The 27,921-nt window shown below is 41.7% G+C and overlaps 1 protein-coding gene across 1 annotated transcript in view; it reads left to right on the top strand.

The window, feature by feature from the left end:
* LOC135541162 (neurexophilin-2-like) overlaps positions 1-27,682 on the top strand; it is a 92,491-nt gene extending 64,809 nt beyond the window's left edge. Inside the window, exon 2 of the mRNA XM_064967274.1 lies at positions 25,904-27,682. Within this exon, the coding sequence (XP_064823346.1) occupies positions 25,904-26,767 (864 nt within the window). The 3' untranslated portion in view covers positions 26,768-27,682. The remainder of the gene's footprint in view (positions 1-25,903) is intronic.
* The last annotated feature ends 239 nt before the right edge of the window (positions 27,683-27,921 follow it).

Here is a 27,921-nt window from a genome sequence, read left to right as displayed (position 1 = left end):
TTTGTGGGTACTATTTAATGAAGCTGCCAGTTGAGGACATGTGAGGTGTCTGTTTCTCAAACTAGACACTCTAATGTACTTGTCCTCTTGCTCAGTTGTACACCAGGGCCTCCCACTCCTCTTTCTATTCTGGTTAGAGTCAGTTTGCGCTGTTCTGTGAAGGTATAAAGCTTGTTTTAGTTTAGTTTATTAATTCAACCATTTTAAAAAACAAGCACACATAAACTTGAAAAAGCCATACATGCACATGAATAAAATCATGGAGGATAACACACAATAAAGTTTGGGACTTTTTCCCATTGTGGTCTTCCTGAGACAAGATGGCTAGACAACATCGAACACAGTATGGCAGTGAAATAATAAAACAAAAACAGAGAAGAAGAACATCTATATCGTCATTCCAGTTACATCATAGGGGTTATTCATATGGGCACAGAAGACATCAAACGTATTTTTACTTTATTTTTAAAGCTGCCCAGAGAGGACATTGATTTTATGGGCAGAGGCAACTCATTCCATTCCGAGGCTCCAGTATACAAGAAACCTTTCCCAGCATTACTCCTGAACCTGTATGAGCACACATCAGCAACACCTGATCTGGCGCTGTGATTGTGTGCATCCCTATCACGAGGAAAGTAATCACTTAGATATCTGGGCGCAGGACCATAAATACTCCTGTAAACCAAACCTAGTCTAATCTGGGACACCCTAGCCTCAACAGGCAGCCAGTTTAGTTCCTGAAAGCAGCTCCTGCCTATGTGAGAACGTGGACCCACCTTCAATACTACCCTGATCAGCTTATTCTGGGCTATCTGGAGCTTCCCCTTCAGAAATTTAGATACGCCCCCAAACTAGGATGTGCTAGCATAGTCAAAATTGCATTGAATGTGGGCAGTAGCAAGCACTTTCATGGAGTACTTATTAAGCAGCTTGGAGTTTCTAGCCAAAAACTTTGTCCTGGCATTAACCTTCCCTAACACCTTATTGGCCATGCTCACACCTCCCAAGCTTCCATCAAGGATACATCCCAGGGTTGCCTAGCGGCAGGGTTGCCTAGTGGTTAGAGCGTTGGACTAGGAACCAAAAGGTTGCAAGTTCAAATCCCCAGGCTGACAAGGTACAAATCTGTCGTTCTGCCCCTGAACAGGCAGTTAACCCACTGTTCCTAGGCCGTCAATGAAAATAAGAATCTGTTCTTAACTGACTTGCCTGGTTAAATAAAGATAAAAAAAAGTAGCTAACAGAGGTATTAGAAGTCTGCACCTCACCCCCAAACTCCACTCTGATTTCATACAACCTACACAATTTAGGTCTGGATCCAAAAAGAATTGCTTCAGGTTTCTCTAAGTGCAGAGATAGCATATTATCTCCAAGCCTTTTGCTAATGTTAGTAAGCTCTGTGCTAAGTATGCTCTCCAACATAGTTTACTTTTGTGAGACACCAGAAGTGTAGAGTCATCTGCATAAAGAAATAGACGGCAAGAACAATCATTTTTCAAAGTGTTAATATACAATAAAAACAGCAGAGGCCCAAGCACGCTCCCCTGCGGAACGCCACAACTCATTGGTTTTGCCTGAGACAGTGAACCATTAACCTCTACCACTTGCTCCATTCCTAATACATAGGACTTTACCCAGCCTAGAGGGATAGTGCTTAACCCCAGTGCCTCCAGTTTGAAGATTAGGAGAGAGTGGATAACTGTAGGTAAAAAGGTATAAAGAGGAGGAGAGCTCTAGGAAATTGTCTACTAACCCTACAGCCCTATTAGAGAGAGACCTTTAGTCTACACTGTATATCTATCTCCTGACTCACTGCCAAAACACAACACAGGCCAAGTCAGCCACAAGAAATACAGTACAGGAGTTATAGCTTTGTCTTCTCTCTCTGAGTTAGGTGTGTGTGTCTTGAATCCTGTTGGCTTTCTAAGGAAAAGAAGACTTGCATCCCAAATGACTATGTACTAAAAGGCACCCTATTCCCCTATGGGCCCTGGTAAAAAGTAGTGCACTATAGGGAATAGGGTGCCATTTGGGATGCAGACAATACCATGTATTCATTCATTTTGAAGGAATTGTTATTCTAACAAACCATACTTTTTTACTTTCCCGAGCTCAGTTATTGACATCATCTGTCTATCCATAAACTATTTTGAATATTTTATAGCTCATACTCGTACCATGGGTCATGATTTATTTTTCTCTCTTGTTGAAGCCTCAGTGCAACACTCATATTGTACTATTCAACACATGCTGCATATTACAGTTAAACCAGTATACTAAGAGAATAGTAGCAATGGAATGGAAGGTTTCAATCTTACTATACAGGCATGCTTTATTGTTCTCATTCATTAATTCATTCATTTACATGATTACATTTATTATTTGTTTCAAATTCATGTTTATACAGTACATAACTGTGTGAAGGCAGGCAAGGAAAGCCATAAACAAACATTCCGGCTCGTCTATACACATGCAAGCAACAATAAAATATGTAAATAGCAGGCTACTGTTTTTCATTTGTTCCTCATTCTAGTGATGAAAAGTACACGGTGTGTTTCAAATCAACCAGCCATTATACCTAATGATCAAGCAGCTGTTTTTAAAATGATTCTATCATGATTTACAGATAAATTATTGTTGACTACGCCTATCAGTCCTCCAGCCAAAATCACAGTCCCAAAACTACCTTAAAATTGCATTTGAGATATTACTGCTGTAGAAGCTACAGTAAGATTATTCATTATTGGGTGAAGAGATCCTCATTTCTCTGTTATTATGCTCTCATAATCTCTCTTTGTGTCATATATTGTTTTTATTTGGCCTGTTTTTCTCTTTTCTTTCTTGCAATCTCCCTTGATATGTCTTATTAGACCTCTCTCTCTCCCTTTCTACTCTTTCGTCCTTACACTCCTCTCTGCCTCTCTTTCTTCTCTCTTCTCTCTCTCTTTCTCTCTCTCTCTCTCTTCCATCTATTTCTCTCTCTCCCACTCTCTCTCTCTCTCTCTCATTCCCCACACTCCTCTCATTCGTTCTCTCTGTCCCCCGTCCCCCCTTACTGTGGTTATGTGTTATCTGCCACGGCTCCATTTCCCTGCTGACTGATACTCCCTGACTCAGTCGCTTTCATTTTCATGATAATCCAGCAACACCACTAGACTGCCAAATCGCGTTTACTGCCTTTTCTTTTTTTTCTCCTATTTTTTCCCAACTGGTTTATCTCTTTTCCTTGGGGCTTTATTTTGCTCTCTGTAATTAAATGTCATTTCCAGCTCTCCCTTCTTCTTCAGCGAATGAAAAAAAAGTGTATTATTTTGTTATGAGATCATTGTCAAAATAGAATGGATGGATACATCCTTGCCCTGTATCTGTAGTATGCATCCCAAATTCCATCCCATTGCCTTTATTGTGCACTACTTTTGACCAGAGACCCATGGGAATACACACAAAAATAGGAGAATTTTTTTTGTTCCAGGTAGGACCTTTTTGAGTTTCATGTAGGCTTCTAACTGGAACTAAAAGTGTTCTTCAAAGGGTTCTCTTATGGGGACAGTCGAATAACCCTTTTAGGTTCTAGATAGCACCTTTTTTCCCCCCCTAAGAGTATAGATTGCCATTTGGGATGCAGACTCTGTGACTTGGCAGTACACTGAAGCCCCACCACCAGCTATCTATGGAGTGAAAACAATATAATTCTACATTTCTGAAAGCCTTTTTATTCATTTGAATGAAAACAGTATCTGTCATCTTGTGTGTGACCCATATAGTGTTGTAACTTCAGTTTCATATTCTACTCCGTTCAAGTTAATTTCCATGGTAATAAGATTGTTTTATCTCATATCAAGTATCCAGTAAGCTAGCAACCTGTACTACTACACTAATCAAGACTGACAGAACTATGCCATTCCAATTTGTGAGAATCATTTTAGATACTTCTTACTACTCTTGTTTATAGCTACGTTTGTAGCTCAAATGTAATGTAGTGTAGTGTAACATACGATTATATCAAACACAGCATGTGCAGGTGTTATTTGTTGGATTCTCTCTTACAAGATCAAACCTTACTTGCCAGATAGATGTCTTGATTTGAATGGTTGGTTGATTTGAAACACACCGTGTACTTTTCATCACTAGAATGAAGAACAAATGAAAAACAGTAGCCTGCTATTTACAAATTCATTGTGAATTTCAGACATAGGGTTTATAAAAAAAGTGTTCTGTTTTGCTTGAAAAGGAAATCGAACAGTAGAGCGAGCAAACGGCAGAAATGTTGAGGTATAGCTACCAAATGTAAAAGTATGCTCGCTCAAACGAACATGAGAAGAGTAATATGTGAAGTACTCAAAAAGTTAAAAATCCAAACTCCAGCCGGCCCATTGCTCATCTCTAGTGCATGTTGGGTGGTCGGTGTGGCGGTGGTAGATTCTTAGAGGGGGAAAAAGTGTTCCAAAAGGGTTCTTTGTGGAGGATACGGGTTCTACCAAGAACCGTCTTTATCTGAAGAACCCTTTTTGGAAGATGAGGGTTCTTTGTAAGGCAAAGGATTCTACCTAGAACCTTAAACATCCTAAGAACCGTTTTTGTAGGGGAAAAATATTTCAGGATTCTTTGGAAGGCAAGAAGGTTCTACATAGAAGCCTTCTGAATCTGAACCCAGCAAATTAGCCAGTGAGAGAGTAAAACTTTTGCTGATTTTTATTGATTGTCTTTGTTTTTTCCATTTATGTATTTATTAATCCTATGCTACCTCATGATAAATAACATACAAAATCAAATCAGTCACATACACATGGTTAGCAGATGTTAATGTGAGTGTAGTGAAATGCTTGTGCTTCTAGTTCCAACAGTGCAGTAATATCTAACAAGTAATATCTAACAATTCCCAACAACTACCTACTACACGCAAATCTAACAAGTAATCTAACAATTTCTCACCAAATACCTAATGCACACAAATCTAAAGGGGTGAATGAAAATATGTATATATAAATATATGGATGAGCGATGGCCAAGCAGCATAGCCAAGGTGCAGTAGATGTTGTTTCCTACCGTCACCACCTGGGGGTGGCCCGCCAGAAAGTCCAGGACCCAATTGCACAGGGAGGGGTGGAGACCCAGGGCCTCCAGCTTGATGATGAGCTTGGAGGGTACTATGGTGTTGAATGCTGAGCTGTAGTCAATGAACAGTATTTTTACATAGGTATTATTTTTGTCCAGATGGGATAGTGAAGTGTGCAGCATTATGGAGGTTGTGTCATCTGTGGACCTGTTGGGGTGGTATGAAAACTGAAGAGTGTCTAGGGTGGCCGGTAAGGTGGCGGTGACATGATCCTTGACTTGCCTCTCAAAGCACTTCATGATGACAGGAGTGAATGCTCCGGGGCGGTAGTCATTCAGTTCAGTTATCTTTGCCTTCTTGGGTACAGGAACAATGGTAGCCATCTTGAAGCATGTGGGGACGATAGACTGGGATATGGAGCGATTAAATATGTCTGTAAACACACTAGCCAGCTGGTCTGTGCATGCTCTGAGGGCACGGCTCGGGATGCCGTCTGGGCCAGCAGCCTGCGAGGGTTAACATGTTTAAATGTTTTACTCACATCAGCCACTGAGAAGGAGAGGGAGGGCCACAGACTTTGTTAGCGAGCCGAGACGGTGGCACTGTATTATCCTCAAAGCGGGCAAAGAAGGTGTTTAGTTTGTCTGGAAGCGTGACGTTGGTATCCGTGACGTGGCTGTTTTTGTTTTTGTAGTCTTTGATTTCTTGTAGACCCTTCCACATACGTCTCGTGTCTGAGCCGTTGAATTGAGACTCCACCTTGTCCCTGTACCGGCATTACACTTGTTTGATTGCCTTGCGGAGGGAATAACTACAGTGTTTATATTCAGCCATATCTCCAGACCTCTTTCCATGGTTAAATGCGGTGGATTGCGCTTTCAGTTCTACGTGAATGCCGCCATCCATCCACGGTTTCTGCTTAGGGTAGGTTTAATGGTCACAGTGGGTACGATGTCTCCAATGCACTTATTTATAAACGCACTCACTTTGTCAGCGTATAGGTCAATATTGTCCTCTGAGGCTGATCAGAACATATTCCAGTCTGCGTGATCAAAACAATCTTGGAGCGTGGCTTCCGATTGGTCAGACCAGTGTTGAATGGTTCTCGTCACTGGTCCATCCTGTTTGAGTTTCTGCCTATAAGCCGGGATGAACAAGATGGCGTCGTGGTCGGATTTGCTGAAGGGAGGGCGGGGGGGGGGGGGGCTTTGTATGCATCACAGAAGTTAGAGTAGCAGTGGTCAAGAGTATTAGCCCTACGTGTCGTGCAATCAACATGCTGTTTGTCACGAACGTCGTCAGGGAAATGACCGGACCAAGGTGCAGCGTGATGAGTGTACATTCTTCTTTAATGTTATAAATGTCGCCACAAAAACATCAAAATACGACCGTGAAGCGGACTAGGGCTATACAGGCCACTAAACACAGACAACTACCCACAACTAAGGTGGCAAAACAAGCTGCCTAAGTATAATTCCTAATCAGAGACAACGATAGACAGCTGCCTCTGATTGGGAACCACACTCGGCCAAACACACAGAAATACAAAACATAGAATGCCCACCCCACATCACACCCTGACCTAACCAAATAGAGAAATAAAATGGCTCTCTAAGGTCAGGGCATGACACTGATAAATTTGAGGTAGCATTGTTCTCAAATTTGCTTTGTTAAATTCCCCAGCTACAGTAAATTCAGCCTCCGGATATATAGTTTCCAGTTTACATAGAGTTCAGTGAAGTTCCTTGAGGGCCCTCTTGGTGTTCACTTGAGGCGGGATGTCCACAGCTGCAACTATAACTGATGAGAATTCTCTTGGTAGGTAGAATGGCCGACATTTGTTTGTAAGAAATTCTAGTTCGGGTGAACAGAAGGACTTGAGTTCCTGCATGTTGTTATGATTGCGCCACCTTCCTCTTCCCAGAGAGGTGTTTATCTCTATCGGCGCGATGCATGGAGAAGCCCGGTGGCTGAACCGATTCCGAAAGCATATCCTGAGAGAGACATCAGAGATTGTAACATTCTCTGTTTCACGGAAACATGGCTCTCTCAGGATATGTTTTCGGAATCGGTTCAGCTGGAAGGCAACCCTTGCTCGAATTTCGTCTACCTTGTTGTCGAGAGACTGGATATTGGCGAGTAGTATACTCGGGAGCGGTGAGCGATGTGCCCATTTACGAAGCCTGACCAGAAGACCGCTCCGTCTTCCCCTTGTAGTGTTGGTAAGTTGCTCTTATATCCAATAGTTCTTCTTTAGTCTTATTACATAAGACTTAAGATTACATGTTTCTAAACTAATCCAAAATTAAAATTGTATTTATTGCACCTGTTACAGTTCATATGGTTTAGATCAGGAGTACTCAATTCTTACCCTACGTGGTCCTGGTGTCCCAGGTATGAATCAGTCCCTGATTAGAGGGGAACATTGAAAAATGCAGTGGAACTGGCTCTGAGGTCCAGAGATGAGTTTTAGGGGTTTAGGTAGTCTCATTTACCAATGCTCCTAACCATGGCAGTCATTCTGAATGCTGGTTGTGGGTGGATAAAAATTCCAACTGTTGGATATCATAGCTCAGGCTGAATCCCAATAGGAATTATACATCACTTTGCAAGCTAGTATAATATTACTTGCAGGCCTGATGTGACCTGTAACCCAGGAGTTTTCTACCACCTCTGTGTTAGGGTAAAACTAGGCTATCAAAGTAAGGCCTTGTGATATACTGTATATAATTGTCATAAAGAGTTTAATTTTAAAGGCTCTAGGAAGAAACTTTCAAAGATAAAAGGATTCTCGGTAGAACCGTTCGTATAGGGTTCTAGGTAAAACCATATACAGGATTTTTATGAAGAACCACACATAGAGGATTGTAAGTACAGCCCTCTGCAAAGGGTTCGTCCTAACACCAAAAAGGGTTCCCCTGTTTGGAAAAACCGAAGAACCCTACATGGTTCTACTTAGCACCTTTTTTTAATGAAAGTGTAGTGTGTGTTTGCAGGGGCAGACTTGGACAATATAGTCCTACTCCTTTTTTAACCAGTTATTTTCAACCAGCTCCTGATTAAGACAAATACAACATGTAAAAGCACCACTTGAGATACAACTCAACACCAGAACTGTGCCCCTGTTGCCTCCCTGTTGTGCAGCCTGTCTCTGCGACTTCACTGCTGTCACTCTCTGTCAGTCTGTCCATGCTTCTCCTTGTGCTCCTCTGTGGACACTGTCTGTCTGACTGTCTGTCACTCTGTCTGTTTGTCACTCCTAAGTGTTAATTGCTATAACATATAGAGCCAACAAATTAGGGACTAGTAGTACATCTGTGTCTCTCTGTTTTACTCCAACCTCCACTGCACTCACCCGTGAGCTGTCTCTGCAAGCATCCTTTTCCACAGCACTGGTACCAGAAGGCCAAGGGACAACGTTGCCGGTGCTGTGAGCAGCAACATCCTAGGGTAAAACTGTATTTTAAGGGTCCATTTTAATAAACCATTTATAAGGCATTTACAAACCGTTCGCTCACCATTTATTAATAATTACTCCCACATTTGTAAATGTTAGTAAGCTAGTTATTATCATTCACATGTACCTTGCAAAAGTCTTCATACCCCTTCTTGGGTAAGAGATTTACACTCCTGGATTGTGCAATATTAGTCCATTATTCTTTTTACAATTCTACAAGCTCTGTCAAGATGCTGGGGGTCATGGCTAGACAGCAATTTTCAAGTCTTGTCATAGATTTTCATGCATATTTAAAACTGTATCTTGACCACTCAGGAACATTCACTGTCTTCTTGGTAAGCAACTCCAATGTATATTTGGCTTTGATTTGCTCCAAACATTTTTCCGGGTGTACGCCAGGTTATGTTTTTGATTTGTTATTGTTACCCATCTTTAAGAAGCGTTCAAAAAGATCCCTGGTCTTTGTAGTTGAATCTGTGTTTGAAATGCAATAATTGACTTAGGGACCTTACAGATGTTGTATGTATGGGGGACAAAGGAAGGGTTAGTGTTGCTACTTGCATTTTGTATTTATATTTTGATGTGTGTATTTTCTGTAATATATGTAATTCAGGGCTCATCTGTAAAAGAGACCTTGGTCTCAGTAAGACTCCCTGATAAAATAAAAGTTAAATCAAATTTTAACATTTAAAAAATACAATGTATTGTGAAAGTGAAAGACAATTTATATATTTTTGAAAGATTAATACACATTTGATAACAAAAATATTATTATAAAATACAGTGCATTCAGAAAGTATTCAGACCCCTCCCCTTTTGACATTTTGTTACATTACAGCCTTATTCTAAAATTGATTAAGTGAAAACATTTCCTCATCAATCGATGCACAAAACCCCATAATGACAAAGTGAAGATAGGTTTTTAGACATTTTTGCAAATAACTAATAAATAAAATAAATAAAACTAATAAAAAACAGAAATAACTTATTAACATAACTATTCAGATTCTGGGTCTCCCGAGTGGCGCAGAGGTCTAAGGCACTGCATTGCAGTGCTAGCTGTGCCACTGGAGATTCTGGGTTCAAGTCCAGGCTCTGTCGCAGCCGGCCGCGTCTGGGAGACCCATGGGGTGGCACACAATTGGCCCAGCGTTGTCCGGGTTTGAGGGTTTGGTCGGCAGGGATGTCCTTGTCCAATCGTGCACTAGCGACTTCTGTGGCGGGCTGGGTGCATGCTGACACGGTCGCCAGGTGTATGGTGTTTCCTCTGACACATTGGTGCGTCTGTCTTCCGGGTTAAGTGGGCATTGTGTCAAGAAGCAGTTGGGTTGTGTTTCGGAGGACGCACGGCTCTCAATCTTTGCCTCTCCCGAGTCCGTACGGGAGTTGCAGCAATGAGACAATGATACTGTAAGGACCAACGCCGGCGATTTGAAGCAGGTACGGGGAGTTGAAATTTAATTCGTAACAGACAAAGTGCAAGACAGAATCAATTCAGCAACAGGGAATAGAGCTGGGAGCTGACAAATATAGGGGAGGTAATAAACAGGTGATTGAATCCAGGTGAGTCCAATAGTTGCTGATGTGCGTGACAGGGGGAAGGCAGGTGTGCGTAATGATGGTGGCAAGAGTGCGCAATGCAGGAGAGCCTGGCGCCCTTGAGTGCCAGGAGGGAAGAGCGGGAGCAGGCGTGACAGTACCCCCCCCTCTAGAAGTGCCACCCAGTGCCCCACCTAGGCAAGCCTGACGGTCCGGCTGGGTGTGAAACCCCAACGAACCCGGCAGGGGCTGTTTCCTATGTCTGCCTATGATTTAAGAAAGCTTCAGGTAGCTCTTTAGGCTAGGTGTTCCGTTGGCGGGACACAGCATCCGGTGAAATTCGAGGGCGTGCAATTCAAATAAATATTAAACATTCATGAACATACAATGTTCATATATAAGATAACAACATACACAACATATATAACATATATAAGACACATACAGTGTAATTTAAAAGCTTAACTTCTCGTTAACCCAACTGCATTGTCAGATTTCAAAAAAGCTTTACGGCGAAAGCATACTTATATGATTAACTTAGGACAGTCCCCCACATCAACATATTTTTCAACCAGCACAGGCTTCACAAAATCACAAATAGCAATTAAATAAATCACTTAACTTTGAAGATCTTCCACTATTTGCAATTACAAGTGTCCCAGCTACAACATGAATGGTCGTTTTATTCAATAAAATCCATCTTTATATCCCAAAACTGTTTAGTTGGCGACATTGATTTCAGGAATCCACTCGTTCAACAGCAAACAAAGGAGTCCAAAAAGCTCATCCAAACAAGTCAAACAACGATTCTATATAATCCTCAGGTAGTCTAACATGTAAATAAACTATAATATTTCACACTGAAAGTACTATGTTCAAAAGGAAAGGACAATTTGTAAGTGCACGCTGAACGACTGATTTGGGCCAGGTGCAACAGAATCTCTAAATACTTGTTCGTTTTTCAAAAAATAAACCTGAAACCTTGAATTAAGACTGTTGACATCTAGTGGAATAGGAATTGACATCTAGTGGCCATAGGAATTGCAATTTGGGTGACGGACATATGGGTTTCCAATAGGTTTCCATAATGTGAGATTACATTTTTTTTCTGGTTGGATTTTCTTCAGATTTCTGCTTGCCATATTAATTCTGTTATAGTCTCATACATTATTTTAACAGTTTTAAAAAACGTCAGAGTGTTTTCTATGCAATGCAACCAATTATATGCATATCCTGGCTTCTGGGCCTGAGTAACAGGCAGTTTACTTTGGGCACGTCAGTCAGGCAGAAATTCAGGATACTGCCCCCTAGCCCCAGGTGCATTAGATAATGTTATTCTAAATTACAATTAAATACTAAACCGTACATACGTGTCATGAGTCATCAATCTAAGAAGCCTCTAAGGATACTACATATTTGGCAACGAGGATAACTATGGAGGACTGTGTTGGAATTTTTTGCCACGAATTCAATGGAGTGTTTGGCGTGTGACCCTGGATGTGAGACTCAAGTGATCGGTGGAGGAAGGGTTGAAGGTTTGATTCCCTGGATACGGGTAGGACAACTTATTGACTTTGTGAGGGGAGAGTGAATCGGAAAAGATGGCTTTGGCAACAATAGGCTCGCTACCACCATTTGATCATAAACATCAGGAATGGGAGGAGTACTGTGAAATAATGGAACATTTCTTTGCTGCTAATGAAATAAGTGATGTTGCTATACAGAAATCCATACTCATAAGTGTTGTCGGTGCACAGATGTGCAGTTCATTGAGGAACCTGTTGAGCCCAGATAAACCAGGAGAAAAGGCATTCATAGATCTAGTCGATCTATTAAAAAATCACTTCAACCCCAAACCCAGTGAGAGAGTGCAAAGATTCAAGTTTGATTCACGTGTGGGAAAATCTACCGAATCAGTGGGGGAATATGTGGCTGAGTTGAGAACTAGCACTGGACTGTAACTATGGGATTACATTATCGCAAATGCTTCTTGATCGGCTGGTGTGTGATGACAGGGTACGAATATGCTTGTTATCAGAGCCTAATCTCACGTTTGAGAATGCACTCAAACTGGCCCAGGCCATGGAGTCCACGAATAGAAATGCACTGTATTTGCAGGCAAGGGGCGCAACTGCGTTCCATACAATAAAAGAGAGCAGCTCTGAGCGCGTTGAATTTCAAAGAACTGAAAGCCGGGGGGGCAGCAACAAAAATAAACTGTTATCGTTGCAAAGGCAAACACGCAGCGTTTGACTGTAAATTCAAACATGAAAATCATGTGAGATAATGGGCCACATTGCGAGGGCGTGCCGCAATAAATAAAAAAAAGCCAAGGGCTGCAAAAAAGAGAATGGACAGAAAACCGGATACCTCCAGAAGCTCTTGCTATGGCTCTAATCAAGTGATAGAAAGTGAAAGTGAGTACGCAGACGCAGAGCAAGCATTCTCAATGTACAGTGTACAGGGGTCAGAATATGAAAAAGGTGAAGCCTTTCATTGTGGAAATGTGAATAAATGGATTTAAAGGTACCTTTTGAAATAGACACAGGATGCAGTGTCACGCTGAACAGGCCCCAATTCTATAGGAAGTGGAAAAAAGTTGAAGTGCCTAAATTGAGAGACACCCCCAATAAACTCAAAACGTACACAGGATCACTGTGATTGGAGTTGCTGATGTTCAAGTGGAATATCAAGGACAAAATAAAAGTCTGCCTCTCTTAGTAGTGGAAGGTAATGGCCCTAGCTTACTAGGGAGAGGGTGGTTGGAGGAAATACAATTAAATCAAACATGTCACCACAGAGACATTGACACTGCAGCAGGTGCTTTCAAGTGTGTGTTTAAAGAAGAGCTAGGGACATTAAAAGGGGTCCAAGCTACCATTGATGTTGCTGCTGATGCTACTCCCAGAGTCTATATGCCTTGATCAGTTCCATGTGCCATGAAGCCTAAAGTGGATGTGGAAATTGGCCGATATAATTATACCTGTCAAGTTCTCTGAGTGGGCAGCACCAGTTGTTCCCATACTCAAACCAGATGGTTCAGTCAGATTACGAGGTGACTATAAACTGACTGTAAATAGAGTTTCCTCTCTGGAGCAGTACCCCATACCCAAAGTGTAGGATTTGCTTTCAACGTTAACCGGAGGGCAAGAGTTCACAAAACTGGACATGAGTGACGCATATCAGCAAGTGCTAATGATAAAACTTCACATAAGTACCTGACCATAAACACCCACAGCGGGATATTTATCTACAAATGCTTACCTTTCGGGGTGTCTTCTGCACCAGCTATCTTCCAAAGAACCATGGATGGAGTTCTGCAGGGGATACCCAAGTAGTGCTTTACCTCAACAACATTCTTGTCACGGGAGTCACGAAGGAGGGACATCTCAGAAACTTGGGTGACGTTTTGAGGAGGATGGAGGACGCCGGTCTCCGGCTGGAGAGGAGCAAGTGTACACTGTTAGCTGATGAAGTGCAGTACCTGGGTCACAAGGTGGATGCCAAGGGGTTACACACTGTCAAAGCTAAAGTGAGGGCTGTTGTGGAAGCTCCAGCTCCGACAAACGTTCCAGAGTTGAAAGCCTATCTAGGCTTACTGAAGTATTATAATCGGTTCCTCCCTAACCTCTCTACCCTCTTAGCTCCTCTGCATCAACTGTTAAGGAAGGATGTGGCCTGGGAATGGTCAGAAAGACAGGAAGAAGCTTTTGCAAAGTCAAAGGTGTTACTGCAATCAGCAGAAGAGCTCGTGCACTACTCAGCAGACAGAGACCTCATCTTATCGTGTGATGCCTCATCGTATGGTGTGGGGGCGGTGCTATCACACAGGATGGAGAATAGTGCAGCGAAACGTATCGGGTTCATGTCAAGAACATTGTCGCCAGAGGAGAAAAAGTACTCTCAGCTGGACAAGGAAGGATTGGCTGTCATATTCGGAATACAGAGATTCCACAAGTACTTATACGAGAGAACATTCACTATTGTGACTGACCATAAGCCTCTGATCTCTCTGTTCCATGAACAAAAGCCAGTACCACAAATGTTCTCTCCAAGAGTTCAACTTTGGGCTGTGTGGCTCAGGGCCTACGAGTACAGAATACTTTACAAACCAGGTAGATACCATGGGAATGCGGATGCACTGAGTAGGCTGCCTGTTCCAGAAATCATCATTCAGGAAGAAGAAAATGACCAGGTCTTGATGATCAATGAGTTGGATGATGTACCGGTGAGCACCGCACAAATCAGGCAATGAACTTCAAAGGATGTGACATTATCACAAGTGCATGAATTTATCCTAAAAGGATGGTCTACAGTGACAGAGCCTCAGATGATGCCTTACTACACTCACCGCTTGGCCTTGAGTGTTCAGGATGGATGTGTTCTGTATGGCTCAAGAGTAGTTATCCCACCACAAGGGTGAGGTATGCTACAGAAGTTGTTGCATCAGTCGCATCCAGGAATGTCGAGAAGGAAAGGCCTAGCAAGGTCATACGTCTGGTGGCCAAAGATGGACCAAGATGTGGAAGATGAGGTTAGCCGGTGCGCAGATTGTCAGAGTAACAGGAAGTCACCCCCCCATCCCCCCCTTCACGCCATTACATTCATGGGAATTGCCATAAAAACCATGGACACGACTACATGCGGACTACGCAGGACCTTTCCTAGGAACATTTTTTCCTTGTGCTGATTGATTCTCATTCAAAGTGGATGGATGTTTACCCCATGAACATGTCCACATCGTAAGCTACGATTGAGAAGCTGAAACAAAGCTTCAGTGTTATGGGATTGCCTCAAATGTTGGTTAGCGACAATGCTACTTGTTTTACAAGCACTGAATTCACGTTTCATGAAACAAAATGGAATTCAGCACTTAACGTCGGCCCCTTTTCACCCATCTTCAAATGGATTAGCAGAATGGCAGTTCAGACCTTGAAGGAGGGGATGAGGAAGATGCAAGGGCCCAGCATTGAAACAAGTTGTCAAGATTCTTGTTTAGCTACAGGATTACTCCTCAAGCAACAACAGGGCTGTCAACTGCAGAAATGTTGATGTCATGGAGGTTAAGGTCAACCTTGGAACTCATCAGTCCAGACTTGAAAGTGAAAATACACCAACACTGAGACGCTCTATTAGAGAGAGACGTTTGATCAGATGTAAATATGAAAATAGAATAGCTCAGAAAGGAATTAAGTTGGGTTATTAGCTTTAAAGGGGGGGAATGTAGTAACCTGGAATATTTATGTTTACTAGTAGATGGCAGTATTGACTCAAGATGGTGCTTTGCTTTCTGCTATTCGTAGCCGTTTCCTATGTCTGCCTATATAACCGTGATTTAAGAAAGCTTCAGGTAGCTTAAGCCAGGTGCATTAGAGAATGGTATTGTAAGTTACAATTAAATACCCAAGTACAAACTGGTACATAGGGACAGCAAAAATCCCAACAATAAACAGGAACACCTCTTGACATAACCGCAAACAAGCCCGCACAAACACAGGCGGGCTAATAGAACTTAAATAACCCCAACCCAAAAACCCCAACAAGGAACAGGTGAAACCAGACGAAACCAATCGAAAAGTGGAAAAAGGGATCGGTGGCAGCTAGTAGACCGGCGACGACGACGGCCAAGCGCCACTGGAACGGGAAGGGGAGCCACCTTCGGTGATATTCGTGACACCTATACCCTTCATTTCTATTGGGCACAAAATAATCTGAACACAACCAAAACAAACAGAAAATGCTTCCAACAAATGTGTAATCAGAAGCTTGATGTAGTCATTGCGGGTAATGAATATGGGACCAAATACTGTCTACTACTTTAATACACATAAGTGAATTTGTCCCAATACTTTTGGTCCCCTTAAATTACTATGTATTAAAGGTGCTGTAATTTCTAAACGGTTTGCCCGATATGGATGAAAATACCCTCAAATTTAAGCTAACAGTCTTCCCATTAACCTCATAGTCATGGTATCATATCATGCCAAGAAGTGATGGGTTTTCAGTGTACGAAATAAGCGGGATATAGGCTGGACTTTTCAGCATTCAGTGGTGGTAATGTAATCCGTCCTTAGTCTCTGGTCTGGAACCTGATGTCACGAGCTCTGCTGGTTGGCTACTGCGTAGCAACCTAACTGCGCCAAAAACCTGGGCCTACCCTAGAAAGCTTATGTGAATTAAGATCGCAAGAAAGGCCAAACAAAAACATTTTAGATTGCCGTTTTGGCAGTTAAATTGAATTTATTACGATTAAGTTCAATCCCCACAGTGAATTATTTTCAATTTAGCTACAAATCAAGATATTTAAGTGATCCATTCTGACGATCACATTTATCATCACACAGGACCACATGCTGACACAGATCAATCACAGGCTAGCAGGAGGCTCGTGCCCTCATGGGATATTTTATTTCACCTCATGGGACATGTGACCAACACTTCACATGTTGCGTTTATATTTTTTGTTCAGTATATTTCATACAATATACTGCCAAAATATTAGCCCTAACTGGCAGCATTAGGCTACATACATGAGGCTACATACATGATCTGTGTCAGTGTGCGTAAGTGTCTTTCTCTGTTTTCTCCCTACCTTGACTGCACCAAAGCATCTGCACTGTAATTTCTCAGAGACATAGACGCAGCATTGGACCAGCAGAAGCTGAACTTTAAGCAAATAAGTCGGTTCATTTCACAGATTTAGCAGCGTTGACCTCAATCCTTTTTTTTGGTCTCTCTACCTTTCTGTGTTTCTGTTCTGACTGAGTGACTGACAAAGAGCCAGAGTGGGTCTCACTCCCTTTGACGAGGCACGTTTGACTTTGAATGTGAGTTCGCGCCACCTCAGTTCAGCCCACTTATCCCCGAAGACAGCCACACCAATGTGTCAGAGGAAACACAGTACACCTGGCGACCATGTCAGCATGCATGCGCCAGGCCCACCACAGGAGTCGCTAGAGCGCGATGGGACAAGGACATCCCTGCTGGCCAAACAGACTCTTCTCAGTGACAGCAGATCAATGGTAGATGAGAGGGCAGTGGGAGAGATAGAAATGAATTGATTGTCACAAATAAAACTCCAATTAAGCAAACGAACAGCCTGGTGGGTCAAGTGCTCCAAGATGGGCTGCACTCATCCTCCTACTATCAATCCTATGGGGGGGAGATAGAGAGAGAGTCATGTATCCTCATATTACTCTTCTGGGAGAGAGAGCAATGTCAGCCATGGGATGGTGGGCAGGCAGGGCAGGCCACATCCCCTGGCCACACAGTCACTTACTCACTCAATCTATCTCTCTCTAGGAGGAGGATAGGTTTTAAAGGATAAATGTAAGTATGAGTGAACTGTAGATCAAAGATCAGACCATTGCAGCTGCCAGCTCATTGATCCAAAGCTTCCTAATGATGAAAATAGATCTTAATTGTAACAGTCATTGACACATCAGAAGTCAATTTCACCTGACACCCTAACCCTCTGGCATTTGATAAGTGAGTATGAACCTACTTTCTTCCTGCTGCATCGAACATGCTCTGGCTTTCCAATCACTGCAAGTGCTTCCCAAATGGCACCCTCTTCCATATATAGTACATTGCTCACGACCAGAGCTCGATAGGCCCTGGTCAAAAGACCCTGGAATAGTAGTGCAAAACATAGAGAGTAGGGTATCATTTGGGACAGAGCCTGCTTCTCTCTGTATGCACTTACAGTTGATCGGCTAGCTCTGCACTCCTCTTTCCTAAACAGTGTACTAAGATGCTTTTTGCTCGTAGACCCACCAAATGAAGTTAAAGTGTTATTAATGTTTCAACATCCCCTAGAGAAAGTGCATGTTCTTGCTCTTCTCTCTCATCTCACCTCTTCAGTAATAACATTTTCCTTAGCTCATTCTCTCTCCTGTAATGTCTCGTAATTCAATTCTCTTCCTGGCAAATTTCTTGCCTGTATCATACAAATGTATACAAGTTTTTACCAGACAGAAAAAAAATCACTCCATCTTTATCCGTTCCCCTCCCAAACCATAAGCTTGTGTAAGAAGTGAGAGAATCTTGTGTAAAATCATCTTAGCTGTGAAATGTTGCTGACATATATCATGCTGGCATGCCAAATAACACAGATGCATTACTTCAATTGACCACCTGTCCCTTAGAGGTGAACTGAGTTTGGTGAATGAGATTATTGGGTTGATTCGAAGTGCTTGTACGGTTTGAAGAAACCTATTTCTGTCAGAGAAGAGGGAAAGATTGCTTCACTCCGTTTTATGATTATTATCTGAGGGAGTCAGAGGGACGGCTATATTTGTCAGCTTTTCAGGTGTAGGCCTACAGTACTTAAGTATTTTTTTAATGGTACTGAGGAATTACTTTGTGTATTTACAGTACCTTGAGAAAGTATTCCTCCCCAGAGTCCTTAAGACAACCTCCCCAGTCCTTAAGGATTACAAGCATACCCATAACATGATGTTGCCACCACTACGCTTGAAAATCTGGAGAGTGGTACTCAGTAATGTGTTGTGTTGGATTTGCCCCAAACATAATGCTTTGTAATTCAGCACAAAAAGTTGATTTGCTTGCCACGTTTTTTTTGCAGTATTACTTTAGTGCCTTGTTGCAAACAGGATGCAGGTTTTGGAATAGTTCTATTCTGTACAGGATTCCTTCTTTTCACTCCATAGGCCAATTATGTTATTTATGTGGAGTACTTTAACTACAATGGTATTGATCCATCCTCAGTTTTCTCCTATCACAGTCATTAAACTCTGCAACTCTCTGTTTTAAAGTCACCATTGGCCTCATGGTGAAATCCCTGAGTGCTTTCCTTCCTCTCCGGCAACTGAGTTAGGAAGGATGCCTGTATCTCTGTAGTGACTGGGTGTATTGTATCAATGTATTCAATTTTAAATTCATGCTGTAACACAACAACATTTGGAAAAGGTCAAGAGGTGTGAATACTTTCCGAAGGCTCTGCATGTAGCTAATGCGGATTTATGCACCTCCACTGGTCTGGATTTTCCAGTCTGTGGAAAGTGGAATATACTGTGCATGTGTTTAATTTAGATTTCAACAAATAGCTGTAGGCCTACTGTGTATATACATTTCTGGACATATTAATTTTTTATTTATTTTATTTATTCTGCATAGTCCTTTCAGCAACAACCAGCATTAATTTTAAAAGGATCGTATAGCTACACCCTCCCTTTCCTGCCATGTTTGAAGCAACATTGCTGACTCCATACTTTCAACCCTAATCTTTGACCTCACTGTGTGATCTCCTGGTGTGTGGCTAATTTGCTAAAACATTATCTGCTCCCCATGTGAAAGAGGAGTCATTTCACCCTTTACCAACCTCTACCCAGTGTGTCTTTGATTTAAAATATGAACCATATCTTTAGCTTACCAACCTCGGCGCAGTGTCCTTACTAGGGCTGTGGCGGTCACGAAATGTCATCAGGCGGTGATTGTCAAGCAAATAACATAAACACATTTAGCATCTCCTGACTTCCACACATAGCCTTACAATCAACTGATGCAGAGCTTTGGAACGTCTACATTTTAAAATGTCTAATAAATCCATGTAATATAACCTACACCCTCACAATAAATTCATTATTTATTTTAGACAGGTCTAAAGAAACATGATATGAAGAAAATGTAGTCTCTTTCAGAAGAACAGAATAGTGTTGTCCTTATGTTAGGTCCTGATCTGGCTATATGATATGGCTGTGGGCTACACTCATTTAGCAGCCAAGATTTGCTTAGAATCCGGTGGTATTATTTTATATTATTTTATAGTATGAAGAATACAATTGAACAAAGCTGAAAAAAATAGAAAGGATATTTTCTCCAAAATATTTAAGAGAGTGCGCACATGCGGCTATTCTGTGTCGAGCGGTTAACAAAGAAACAGGCACTTTATGCTTCATTTAGAGTTACTAATGTAACTTTAGTTGTGATATCCATGCCTTTTGCGGCCAGTGGCCATTTTGCCCTTGGGCTGAATATAATCATTTGTATTCCATTCTCCCTGTGTGCTGCATGCTCTGAAGCACCTCTCACTCACATGGCTCTCTGATCGAGTCTTTCTCACAGGCTACAAGTGAAGACAGACACATCAGGGACTCAACTGCGCACATCCTTATCCAATTCCGAGGCGCATATTGAAGATATTGGAAGAACTGTCCACATTTACTTTTCGTCAGCCAACAAGATGAGTAGGCTGTCACGCTCGTGCATGTAGTTCCACATCTTTTAATGAAAGTGAAACCGAAATAACCAAAAAAACAAACAGGTAAACAGCAAAGAACGTGACGCAACCGAGGTGCACACAAACACGTACGGAAAAATAATTACACACAAAACACAGGTGGGAAAAGGCTACATAAGTATGGTTCTCAATCAGAGACAACGATTGACAGCTGCCTCTGATTGGGAACCATACCAGGCCAATACATAGAAATAGAAAACATAGAAAAAACACAGAATGCCCACCCCAACTCACGCCCTGACCAAACCAAAATAGAGATGTAAAAAGGAAACTATGGTCAGGACGTGACATAGGCTAGTGCTTAAGCTGTTCGTTAGGCCTATGTCAATCTACTATCCCCCGTAGTACAAAAGTTGACCTATTCTGTGCGAGAAATAAATATTCCAACAAACATAGTCTGGGACCGTTGTGGGATGAGATAGATCCCAAAATAATACAACCACTAGCATCAAATACACTTTTTTTACTCAATGAGGCTGACGCAACAGATTAGCTTAAAATGTTGATAAACTATTAGGCTATTTTTTTTAATGTTCCATTAGCAGGAAAACACCATTATCAAAAGTGATCGCAAATGTGATTATGTATGTAATACTTTTATTATAAAGGTGCATTTTTATGGTGATTTTTTCCCCCAAACTTGAAACTCACACACTGCTTATGTATGCCAGTTAGGCTCCACACCCATTGTAAAGCGGATTAATGTGCTTAATTTTAAGAAGTTATTTGGCCACTTTAGTTGAAATACAAACCTTATCAAAACATATAGGCCTATGGGCTAGGCTACATGAGGTGTGGGACTATGATTTGAAAAAGAAAGGTATGCATTGTTTCTTGCCTTATGCTGGGCATTATTCGCAAGTGATAATATATCATTTACAAGTGCAAGGCTAAAAATGTCACCCATCAGACTATTCTTGTCTTTACATACTCTAAATAATGTGTGAAATTTGTTTTCATTTAGAATGGGCCATTATCATGCATCTGTATCAAAACAGGGCAGGGGGAAAAGAATACATGTCATTTATGCACTTAAATAGCATTTTCATGTTAGCCAGGTAGGCTATACTCCTGTTGTAAAGACAAGCAATGTGCTTAATACTAGGAAAGTTGAGGTTTAAATATAGTAGGCCTAGCTTATAGAAAGCTGATGGGATCCCCCTCTTTTTAATAAAGGTCTTCACTCTATTTGCTCACGCAATTGCATAGCCTATAGAAATGTTGCACAACATGAGCTCTCATGAAGTGTTTGATTAGATTTTCGATGACATTTGCATTGACGTCAGAGTGATTAGAGGGACAATAGCGTACTGAGTACCAGGCGGTTAGCAAGTTTTGTAGGCTACTCATGACCACCAGCAGCATCAGAGCTTGGAGTAGCCCAATTACTGTGATTAAACGGTCACATGGAATTTGACTTTCTTCATGACTCAGTAACCACTGGTGTAGTTGTAATATGGTCACCGTAACAGCCCAAGTCCTTACCAACCTCTGTCTAGTGTGTGTCTTTGATTCAAGATAGTCACTTTTTGATGGACAGATGTAGCTTAAATCTCTCTGTAAGGATGAATATCCTGGACTGACTCCACATATAAAATAGGAGTATTTAGGACTCCTCCTCACTGACGCATTCAAAGGGGGTACTCTGTCTGTTTTATACTTCAACCTTTTTCTGTTTCGGGATCCAGCTTCGGCTGCTGAAATGGGAATGACAAGTCCAGGTTAGCACATGGATATTGTATCTGCTGTGAGGTGTATGCAAGGGTGAAAGTAAGGTGGTATGGTCTGGTACGACATCCCAGCAAAATAATTATTTACCATACCAGTTAAACATCACATTTTATCATTACCGTACAGGATTGGGGAGTAACTGATTACATGTAATCCATTACATGTAAGGGATTACAAAAAAAAATGTAACTGTAATACGTTACGTTACCAGCACAAATATTGTAATCATATTACAGATACTTTTAAAAAACTAGATGATTACTTCATGGATTACTTTTAAATTCAGAAAGGATGTTAGTAAAAAAAATATTTGACACTTCTCTGTTTTCTCAATGACATTCAAATCATAATTGGAAAAGGCGCAAGTTTAAGTTCGTTCCACCTGAGCAACTCTAACCACAAGTCAGAGACCGCTATGTGTTTGATGGAAAGAGTTAATCCATGCAATTTATTATCTGACTTGTTAAGCAAATTCTTCAGCTTTTTTCAGGTTGACATGTTTAATTAATTTGTAAACATTTTTAAAAACATAATTCCACTTTGATATTATTCGGTACTGTGTGTAGATCAGTGACACAACATCTAAATGTAATACATTTTAAATTCAGGCTGTAACACAACAACATTTGTAAAAAGTCCAGGGGTCTGAATACTTTCTGAAGGCACCGTGCATCCTATGTAGGCTGGATATTGTAGTGAGGTGTATGATTTAGCTGACCTCTTAAGCCCCAATTTTGAGTTCAGGCTCCTATGTTCATCACACACACACACACACACACACACACACACACACACACACACACACACACACACACACACACACACACAAGACCATGGAGCCTCTGCATAACACCATGCTAACAGAGCTGTGATGATTAGGTCTAATAATTAGTCTGAGAGATTGCCACACATGGCGATACCAGACAGCACTGCTGACACGGCTGTCAGAGAAGGCTAAACTCTGCATGCATGTGTTACATGTACATTCATTACAGGGCATACATGTATAATGTATTATTGTAATTATGCTAAAACCTACATGACATGTAACAAAATACACTGGAAATACACTACACCTACGTAAAGTCAGAAGTTTACGTACACCTTAGCCAAATACATTTAAACTCAGTTTTTCACAATTCCTGGCATTTAATCCTAGTAAAACGGCCCAGTCTTAGGTCAGTTAGGATCACCACTTTATTTAAAGAATGTGAAATGTCAGAATAATAGTAGAGATAATTATTTATTTCAGCTTTTATGTCTTTAATCACATTCCCTGTGCGTCAGAAGTTTACATACACTCAGCTAGTATTTGGTAGCATTGCCTTTAAATTGTTTAACTTGGGTCAAACAGGTTCCACACGTTTCCCACAGTAGGTTGGGTGAATTTTGGCCCATTCCTCCTGACAGAGCTGGGATAACTGAGTCAGGTTTGTAGGCCTCCCTGCTTGCACACACCTTTTCAATTCTGGCCACAAATGTTCAATAAGATTGAAGTCAGGGCTTTGTGTTTACTTTGTTGTCCTTAAGCCATTTTGCCACAACTTGGGGTCATTGAAGTATGCTTTGGGTCATTGTCCATTTGGAAGACCCATTTGCGACCAAGCTTTAACTTCCTGACTGATGTCTTGAGATGTTGCTTCAATATATCCACATACCTGTCCTACCTCAGGATGCCATCTATTTTGTGAAGTGCACCAGTCCCTCCAGCAGCAAAGCATCCTCAGAACATGATGATGCCACCCCCGTGCTTCATGATTGGGATGGTGTTCTTTGGCTTGCAAGCTTCCCCCTTTTTCCTCCAGACATAACAATGGTCATTATGGCCAAGCAGTTCTATTTTTGTTTCATCAGACCAGAAGACATTTCTCCAAAAAGTACAATCTTTGTCCCCATGCGCAGTTGCAAACCGTAAACCGGCTTTTTTATGGCGGTTTTGGAGCAGTGACTTCTTCCTTGATGAGCGGTCTTTCAGGTTATGTCGATATAGGACTCGTTTTACTGTGGATATAGATACTTTTGTACCTGTTTCCTCCAGCATCTTCACAAGGTCCTTTGCTGTTTTGTTCTGGGATTGATTTGCACTTTTCTCACCAAAGTAAGCTCATCTCTAGGAAACAGAATGCGTCTCCTTCCTGAGCGGTATGACGGCTGCCTGGTCCCATGATGTTTATACTTGCGTATATTGTTTGTACAGATGAACGTGGTACCTTCAGGCATTTGGAAATTGCTCCCAAGGATGAACCCGACTTGTGGAGGTCTACAATTTTCTTTCTGAGATCTTGACTGATTTCTTTTGATTTTCCCATGATGTCAAGCAAAGAGGCACTGAATTTGAAGGTAGGTCTTGAAATACATCCACAGGTACACCTCCAATTGACTGAAATTATGTCAATTAGCCTATCAGAAGCTTCTAAAGCCGTGACATCATTTTCAGGAATTTTCCAAGCTATTTAAAGGCACAGTCAACTTAGTGGAATTGTGATACAGTGAATTATAAGTGAAATAATTTGTCTGTAAACAATTGTTGGAAAAATTACTTGTGTCATGCGCAAAGTTCAGACTTAAACTTTTACTGTGCCTTTCTATGCAAATTATGTTTAAATAGGTTTTTAGACACTTACTGACTTTCTCGTCATCTCGCAGTCAAGTCCATGTTACCTATCTTTGATTTAGATTCTGTGAGTTCACTGCCCCCCTCCCCCTTCCTCAGACACACACACATAGCAACCCACCCAGGGGACTCCAGCGACTGTTAAAAATCCACCAGCAACTCGTTATCAGATCAATAGCCATTCATCAACATCTGTCTTTTAATTAATTCAGCCAGCGCTCAATATACTTCCAGTCATTTCACCCCGATCAATTCACCTTAAAACCAGACTGCTGAGGCCCGCTTGGCCCCATGTTAATGAATGAGCAGAAGAAATGCATACATTCATTGAATGAGTGTCTGTGTCCCACATGGTACCCTATATCCCCTATACAGTGCACTACTTTTGACCAGAGCCCTATGGCCAAACCCTATGGGCCCTGGTCAAAAGTAATGCACCATATAGTGCCAGTTGGAACGCAGACATAGATACATTAATGTGTGTATTGAGTACTGTATTAGGAGTCTGAGACAAATGGCAACATGAGGTTATTATTGGGATTAATGATTGATAGCAAATGAGCAGAATTTTGGCACAAACCTGTCTGTTCTACTTCGCTGATTTGGTCAGACAGAATTAGGAGACAAAAATCATTCTTGCATGACTATTTACGCCGACGTCTGACTGTGGGGGGTGTTGCTCTCTTTTTTGAGTTTTGGTTTTTCTTGTTTGATGGTTTGTTTATCTATTAGGATAATGTTTATACTGTAGCTGGATTGCGATGTGTCTCTGTTGTGGGGAGCTTGTGTTGGTGTTATAACCCTTTAAAAAAAGCTGTAATTTTAAATGTCAAACCGTCATCTTCTGGGGTGTGTGGCAGAATGTGTGTATGTGACAGTGCTTCATAGTCTATGTGTTTGGCAGTGACATGATTGATGAGACATGAAGGGAGAACAAGAGAAGATGTCTAGTCAATCACCTCTGTGAATAACCACTTACTAGACTGTGGATTAAAGCTGTGTCGCCTGTCTGAACAAACCCGTCCATTATCTTCATATGTAAAATCTGCTTTACTGTGTAAAACAACATCCACAACAAATTATGTCATTATAAAAATAGATGCTTTGTGTCTGGTTGGAATCGGGGGATGAAGAAAAGCCATCCAAGTCATCTAACAACCTGCATAGTGTATGAGATAAATGATAATCAATATTCCTTGACATTAACTCTCTCCCCCCTCTCTCTTTCTCTCTCCTTCTCCTCAGGCACAGGGACTGGAGAAGCAGGTGGCCAAGGGCTACCCTGGACTAGACCTGGGTCCAGCAGGCTCAGTGATGAAGACGCTACCGTATGGTATGGGAGAGGGAGCCGTCGGCACCGGCGGAGGGGCCAAACCCCCATACCAAACCACCTCCCGCATCTTCTCCACCAGCATGGACGGGGTCGGCAACCCGCCCATGAAGCCTCCTCTGAAAACCCCAACCTACAGCTTCTTTAACCCCTACGACTGGGCTCGTAATCAGTCGCTCCTACTCGACCAGACAGGCTACCGCAACAAACGCAAACCCTCACTTAAGACGGCCCAGAAGACCAAGAAGATCTTCGGCTGGGGGGATTTCTACTTCAACGTGAAGACCATGAAGTTCAGCCTCTTGGTCACGGGGAAGATCGTGGACCACATAAACGGCACGTTCACCGTCTACTTCCGCCACAACTCGTCCAGTCTCGGTAACGTCTCTGTCAGTATTGTCCCTCCCACCAAGGTGGTGGAGTTCGAGGTGTTGCAGCACCACCAACCAGGCCTCCACGCTCAGCTCCACCCAGAGCTCACCCAGATCACCCAACAACAGACCCCGCACCAGTCCACCATCGACCCCAAAGAGATAAAGACCTTCAACTGCCGGGTGGAGTACGAGAAGACCAACCGTTCCAAGAAGCCCAAGCCCTGCCTCTACGACCCCTCCCAGACCTGCTTCTCAGAGCACACTCAGTCCCATGCCGCCTGGCTCTGCGCCAAACCATTTAAAGTCATCTGCATCTTCATCTCCTTCTTCAGTATCGATTATAAGCTTGTGCAGAAAGTGTGTCCAGACTACAACTTCCAGAGTGATCATCCTTACCTTGGATAAGAGAGGTGGGATGAGGAGAGGAGAGGGGAGGGGAGAGAATCTTAAGCGCGTTTGAGGGGATCAGTTTGAGAAAGGCTCCAGACGCAGAATGGCTAATATTGATCAGAGAATGTGTAGTTATTTGGGATGCAAGGTGATTTGTAGATCAGTGATCACGTGAAGTCCGACTCCAATGTATTGTAGTCGATCTCAAACACTCACAATGACAGGACTGATGACCACAGGGATGGTATTTTTCTGGTCTCAACCTCCTGTTGGATATTATAAATGAGAAGTACGGCTAGTCGGCGTCATGGATGAAATACATTATATGGCAGATTTTTCAAAATGACCTAAAAACCCTTGTATTAGTTAACTTTAATTTCTATGTAAATAATGTTTAAAAAAATCTATACAGCTCTGCTCTTTAGACATTGGTTATCAATTTTAAATAATTTCTGTCTGTTCGATTTAAACTTTCAAAACAAGCTGGGAAGTATGGACTTTTGATTTTGATGATGTCATATTCTATCTGATGATCTGAATGTGTCATGCTGTCCCTATTATACTATCATGCAGTCCAGAGTCTTGGAACCCGGAACCAAATCGTGCGTGTGCAACAGTCTGCCGCAAGAGACTAGACCTTGTATGGATTTATAAGTTCTAGAAGACTGTTATGTTTTCATTCAAACTTTTCAAATCCTGTATTCAAGAGAATATATAGTCCTGGAGTTATATGTATGAGAAATGATACGCTGGATATGCATACAATATATGAGCAAAGCACATTAAAATGATCTGTTTCAAGTCATTGAATAATGGTCAACGTACTGGGATTTATTTTCACATTATATTATATTTTACGTTCACTGAACACATTTATTAGGCATTGTATGAGTCAAGAGCATTGTACGAGGCATTATCTAAAAAATAAAGGAATCTTAAATTAATCTTCAGTTGGACATCATGATTTGTATTTATTTGCTTGAAAATAATCTTCATTCAGATGTTTGTGTCTTTCTTACTCACCTTCCCTATACCAGTCTTCTTATACTATGTATCACTGTCAGCTCTCTCTCTGTCTTGCTACACTTTCAGGGATAGACCAGGTTTTTTTTGCCCTAGCACGACACAGCTGATTCAAATAACCAACTCATCATCAAGCTTTGATGATT

This window comes from Oncorhynchus masou, chromosome 6 (assembly GCF_036934945.1).
Source record: "Oncorhynchus masou masou isolate Uvic2021 chromosome 6, UVic_Omas_1.1, whole genome shotgun sequence".
Classification (NCBI taxonomy): Eukaryota; Metazoa; Chordata; class Actinopteri; order Salmoniformes; family Salmonidae; genus Oncorhynchus; species Oncorhynchus masou.
The sequence above is the reverse complement of the archived record's forward strand: the minus strand, read 5'-3'. Positions and strand labels throughout refer to the sequence as shown.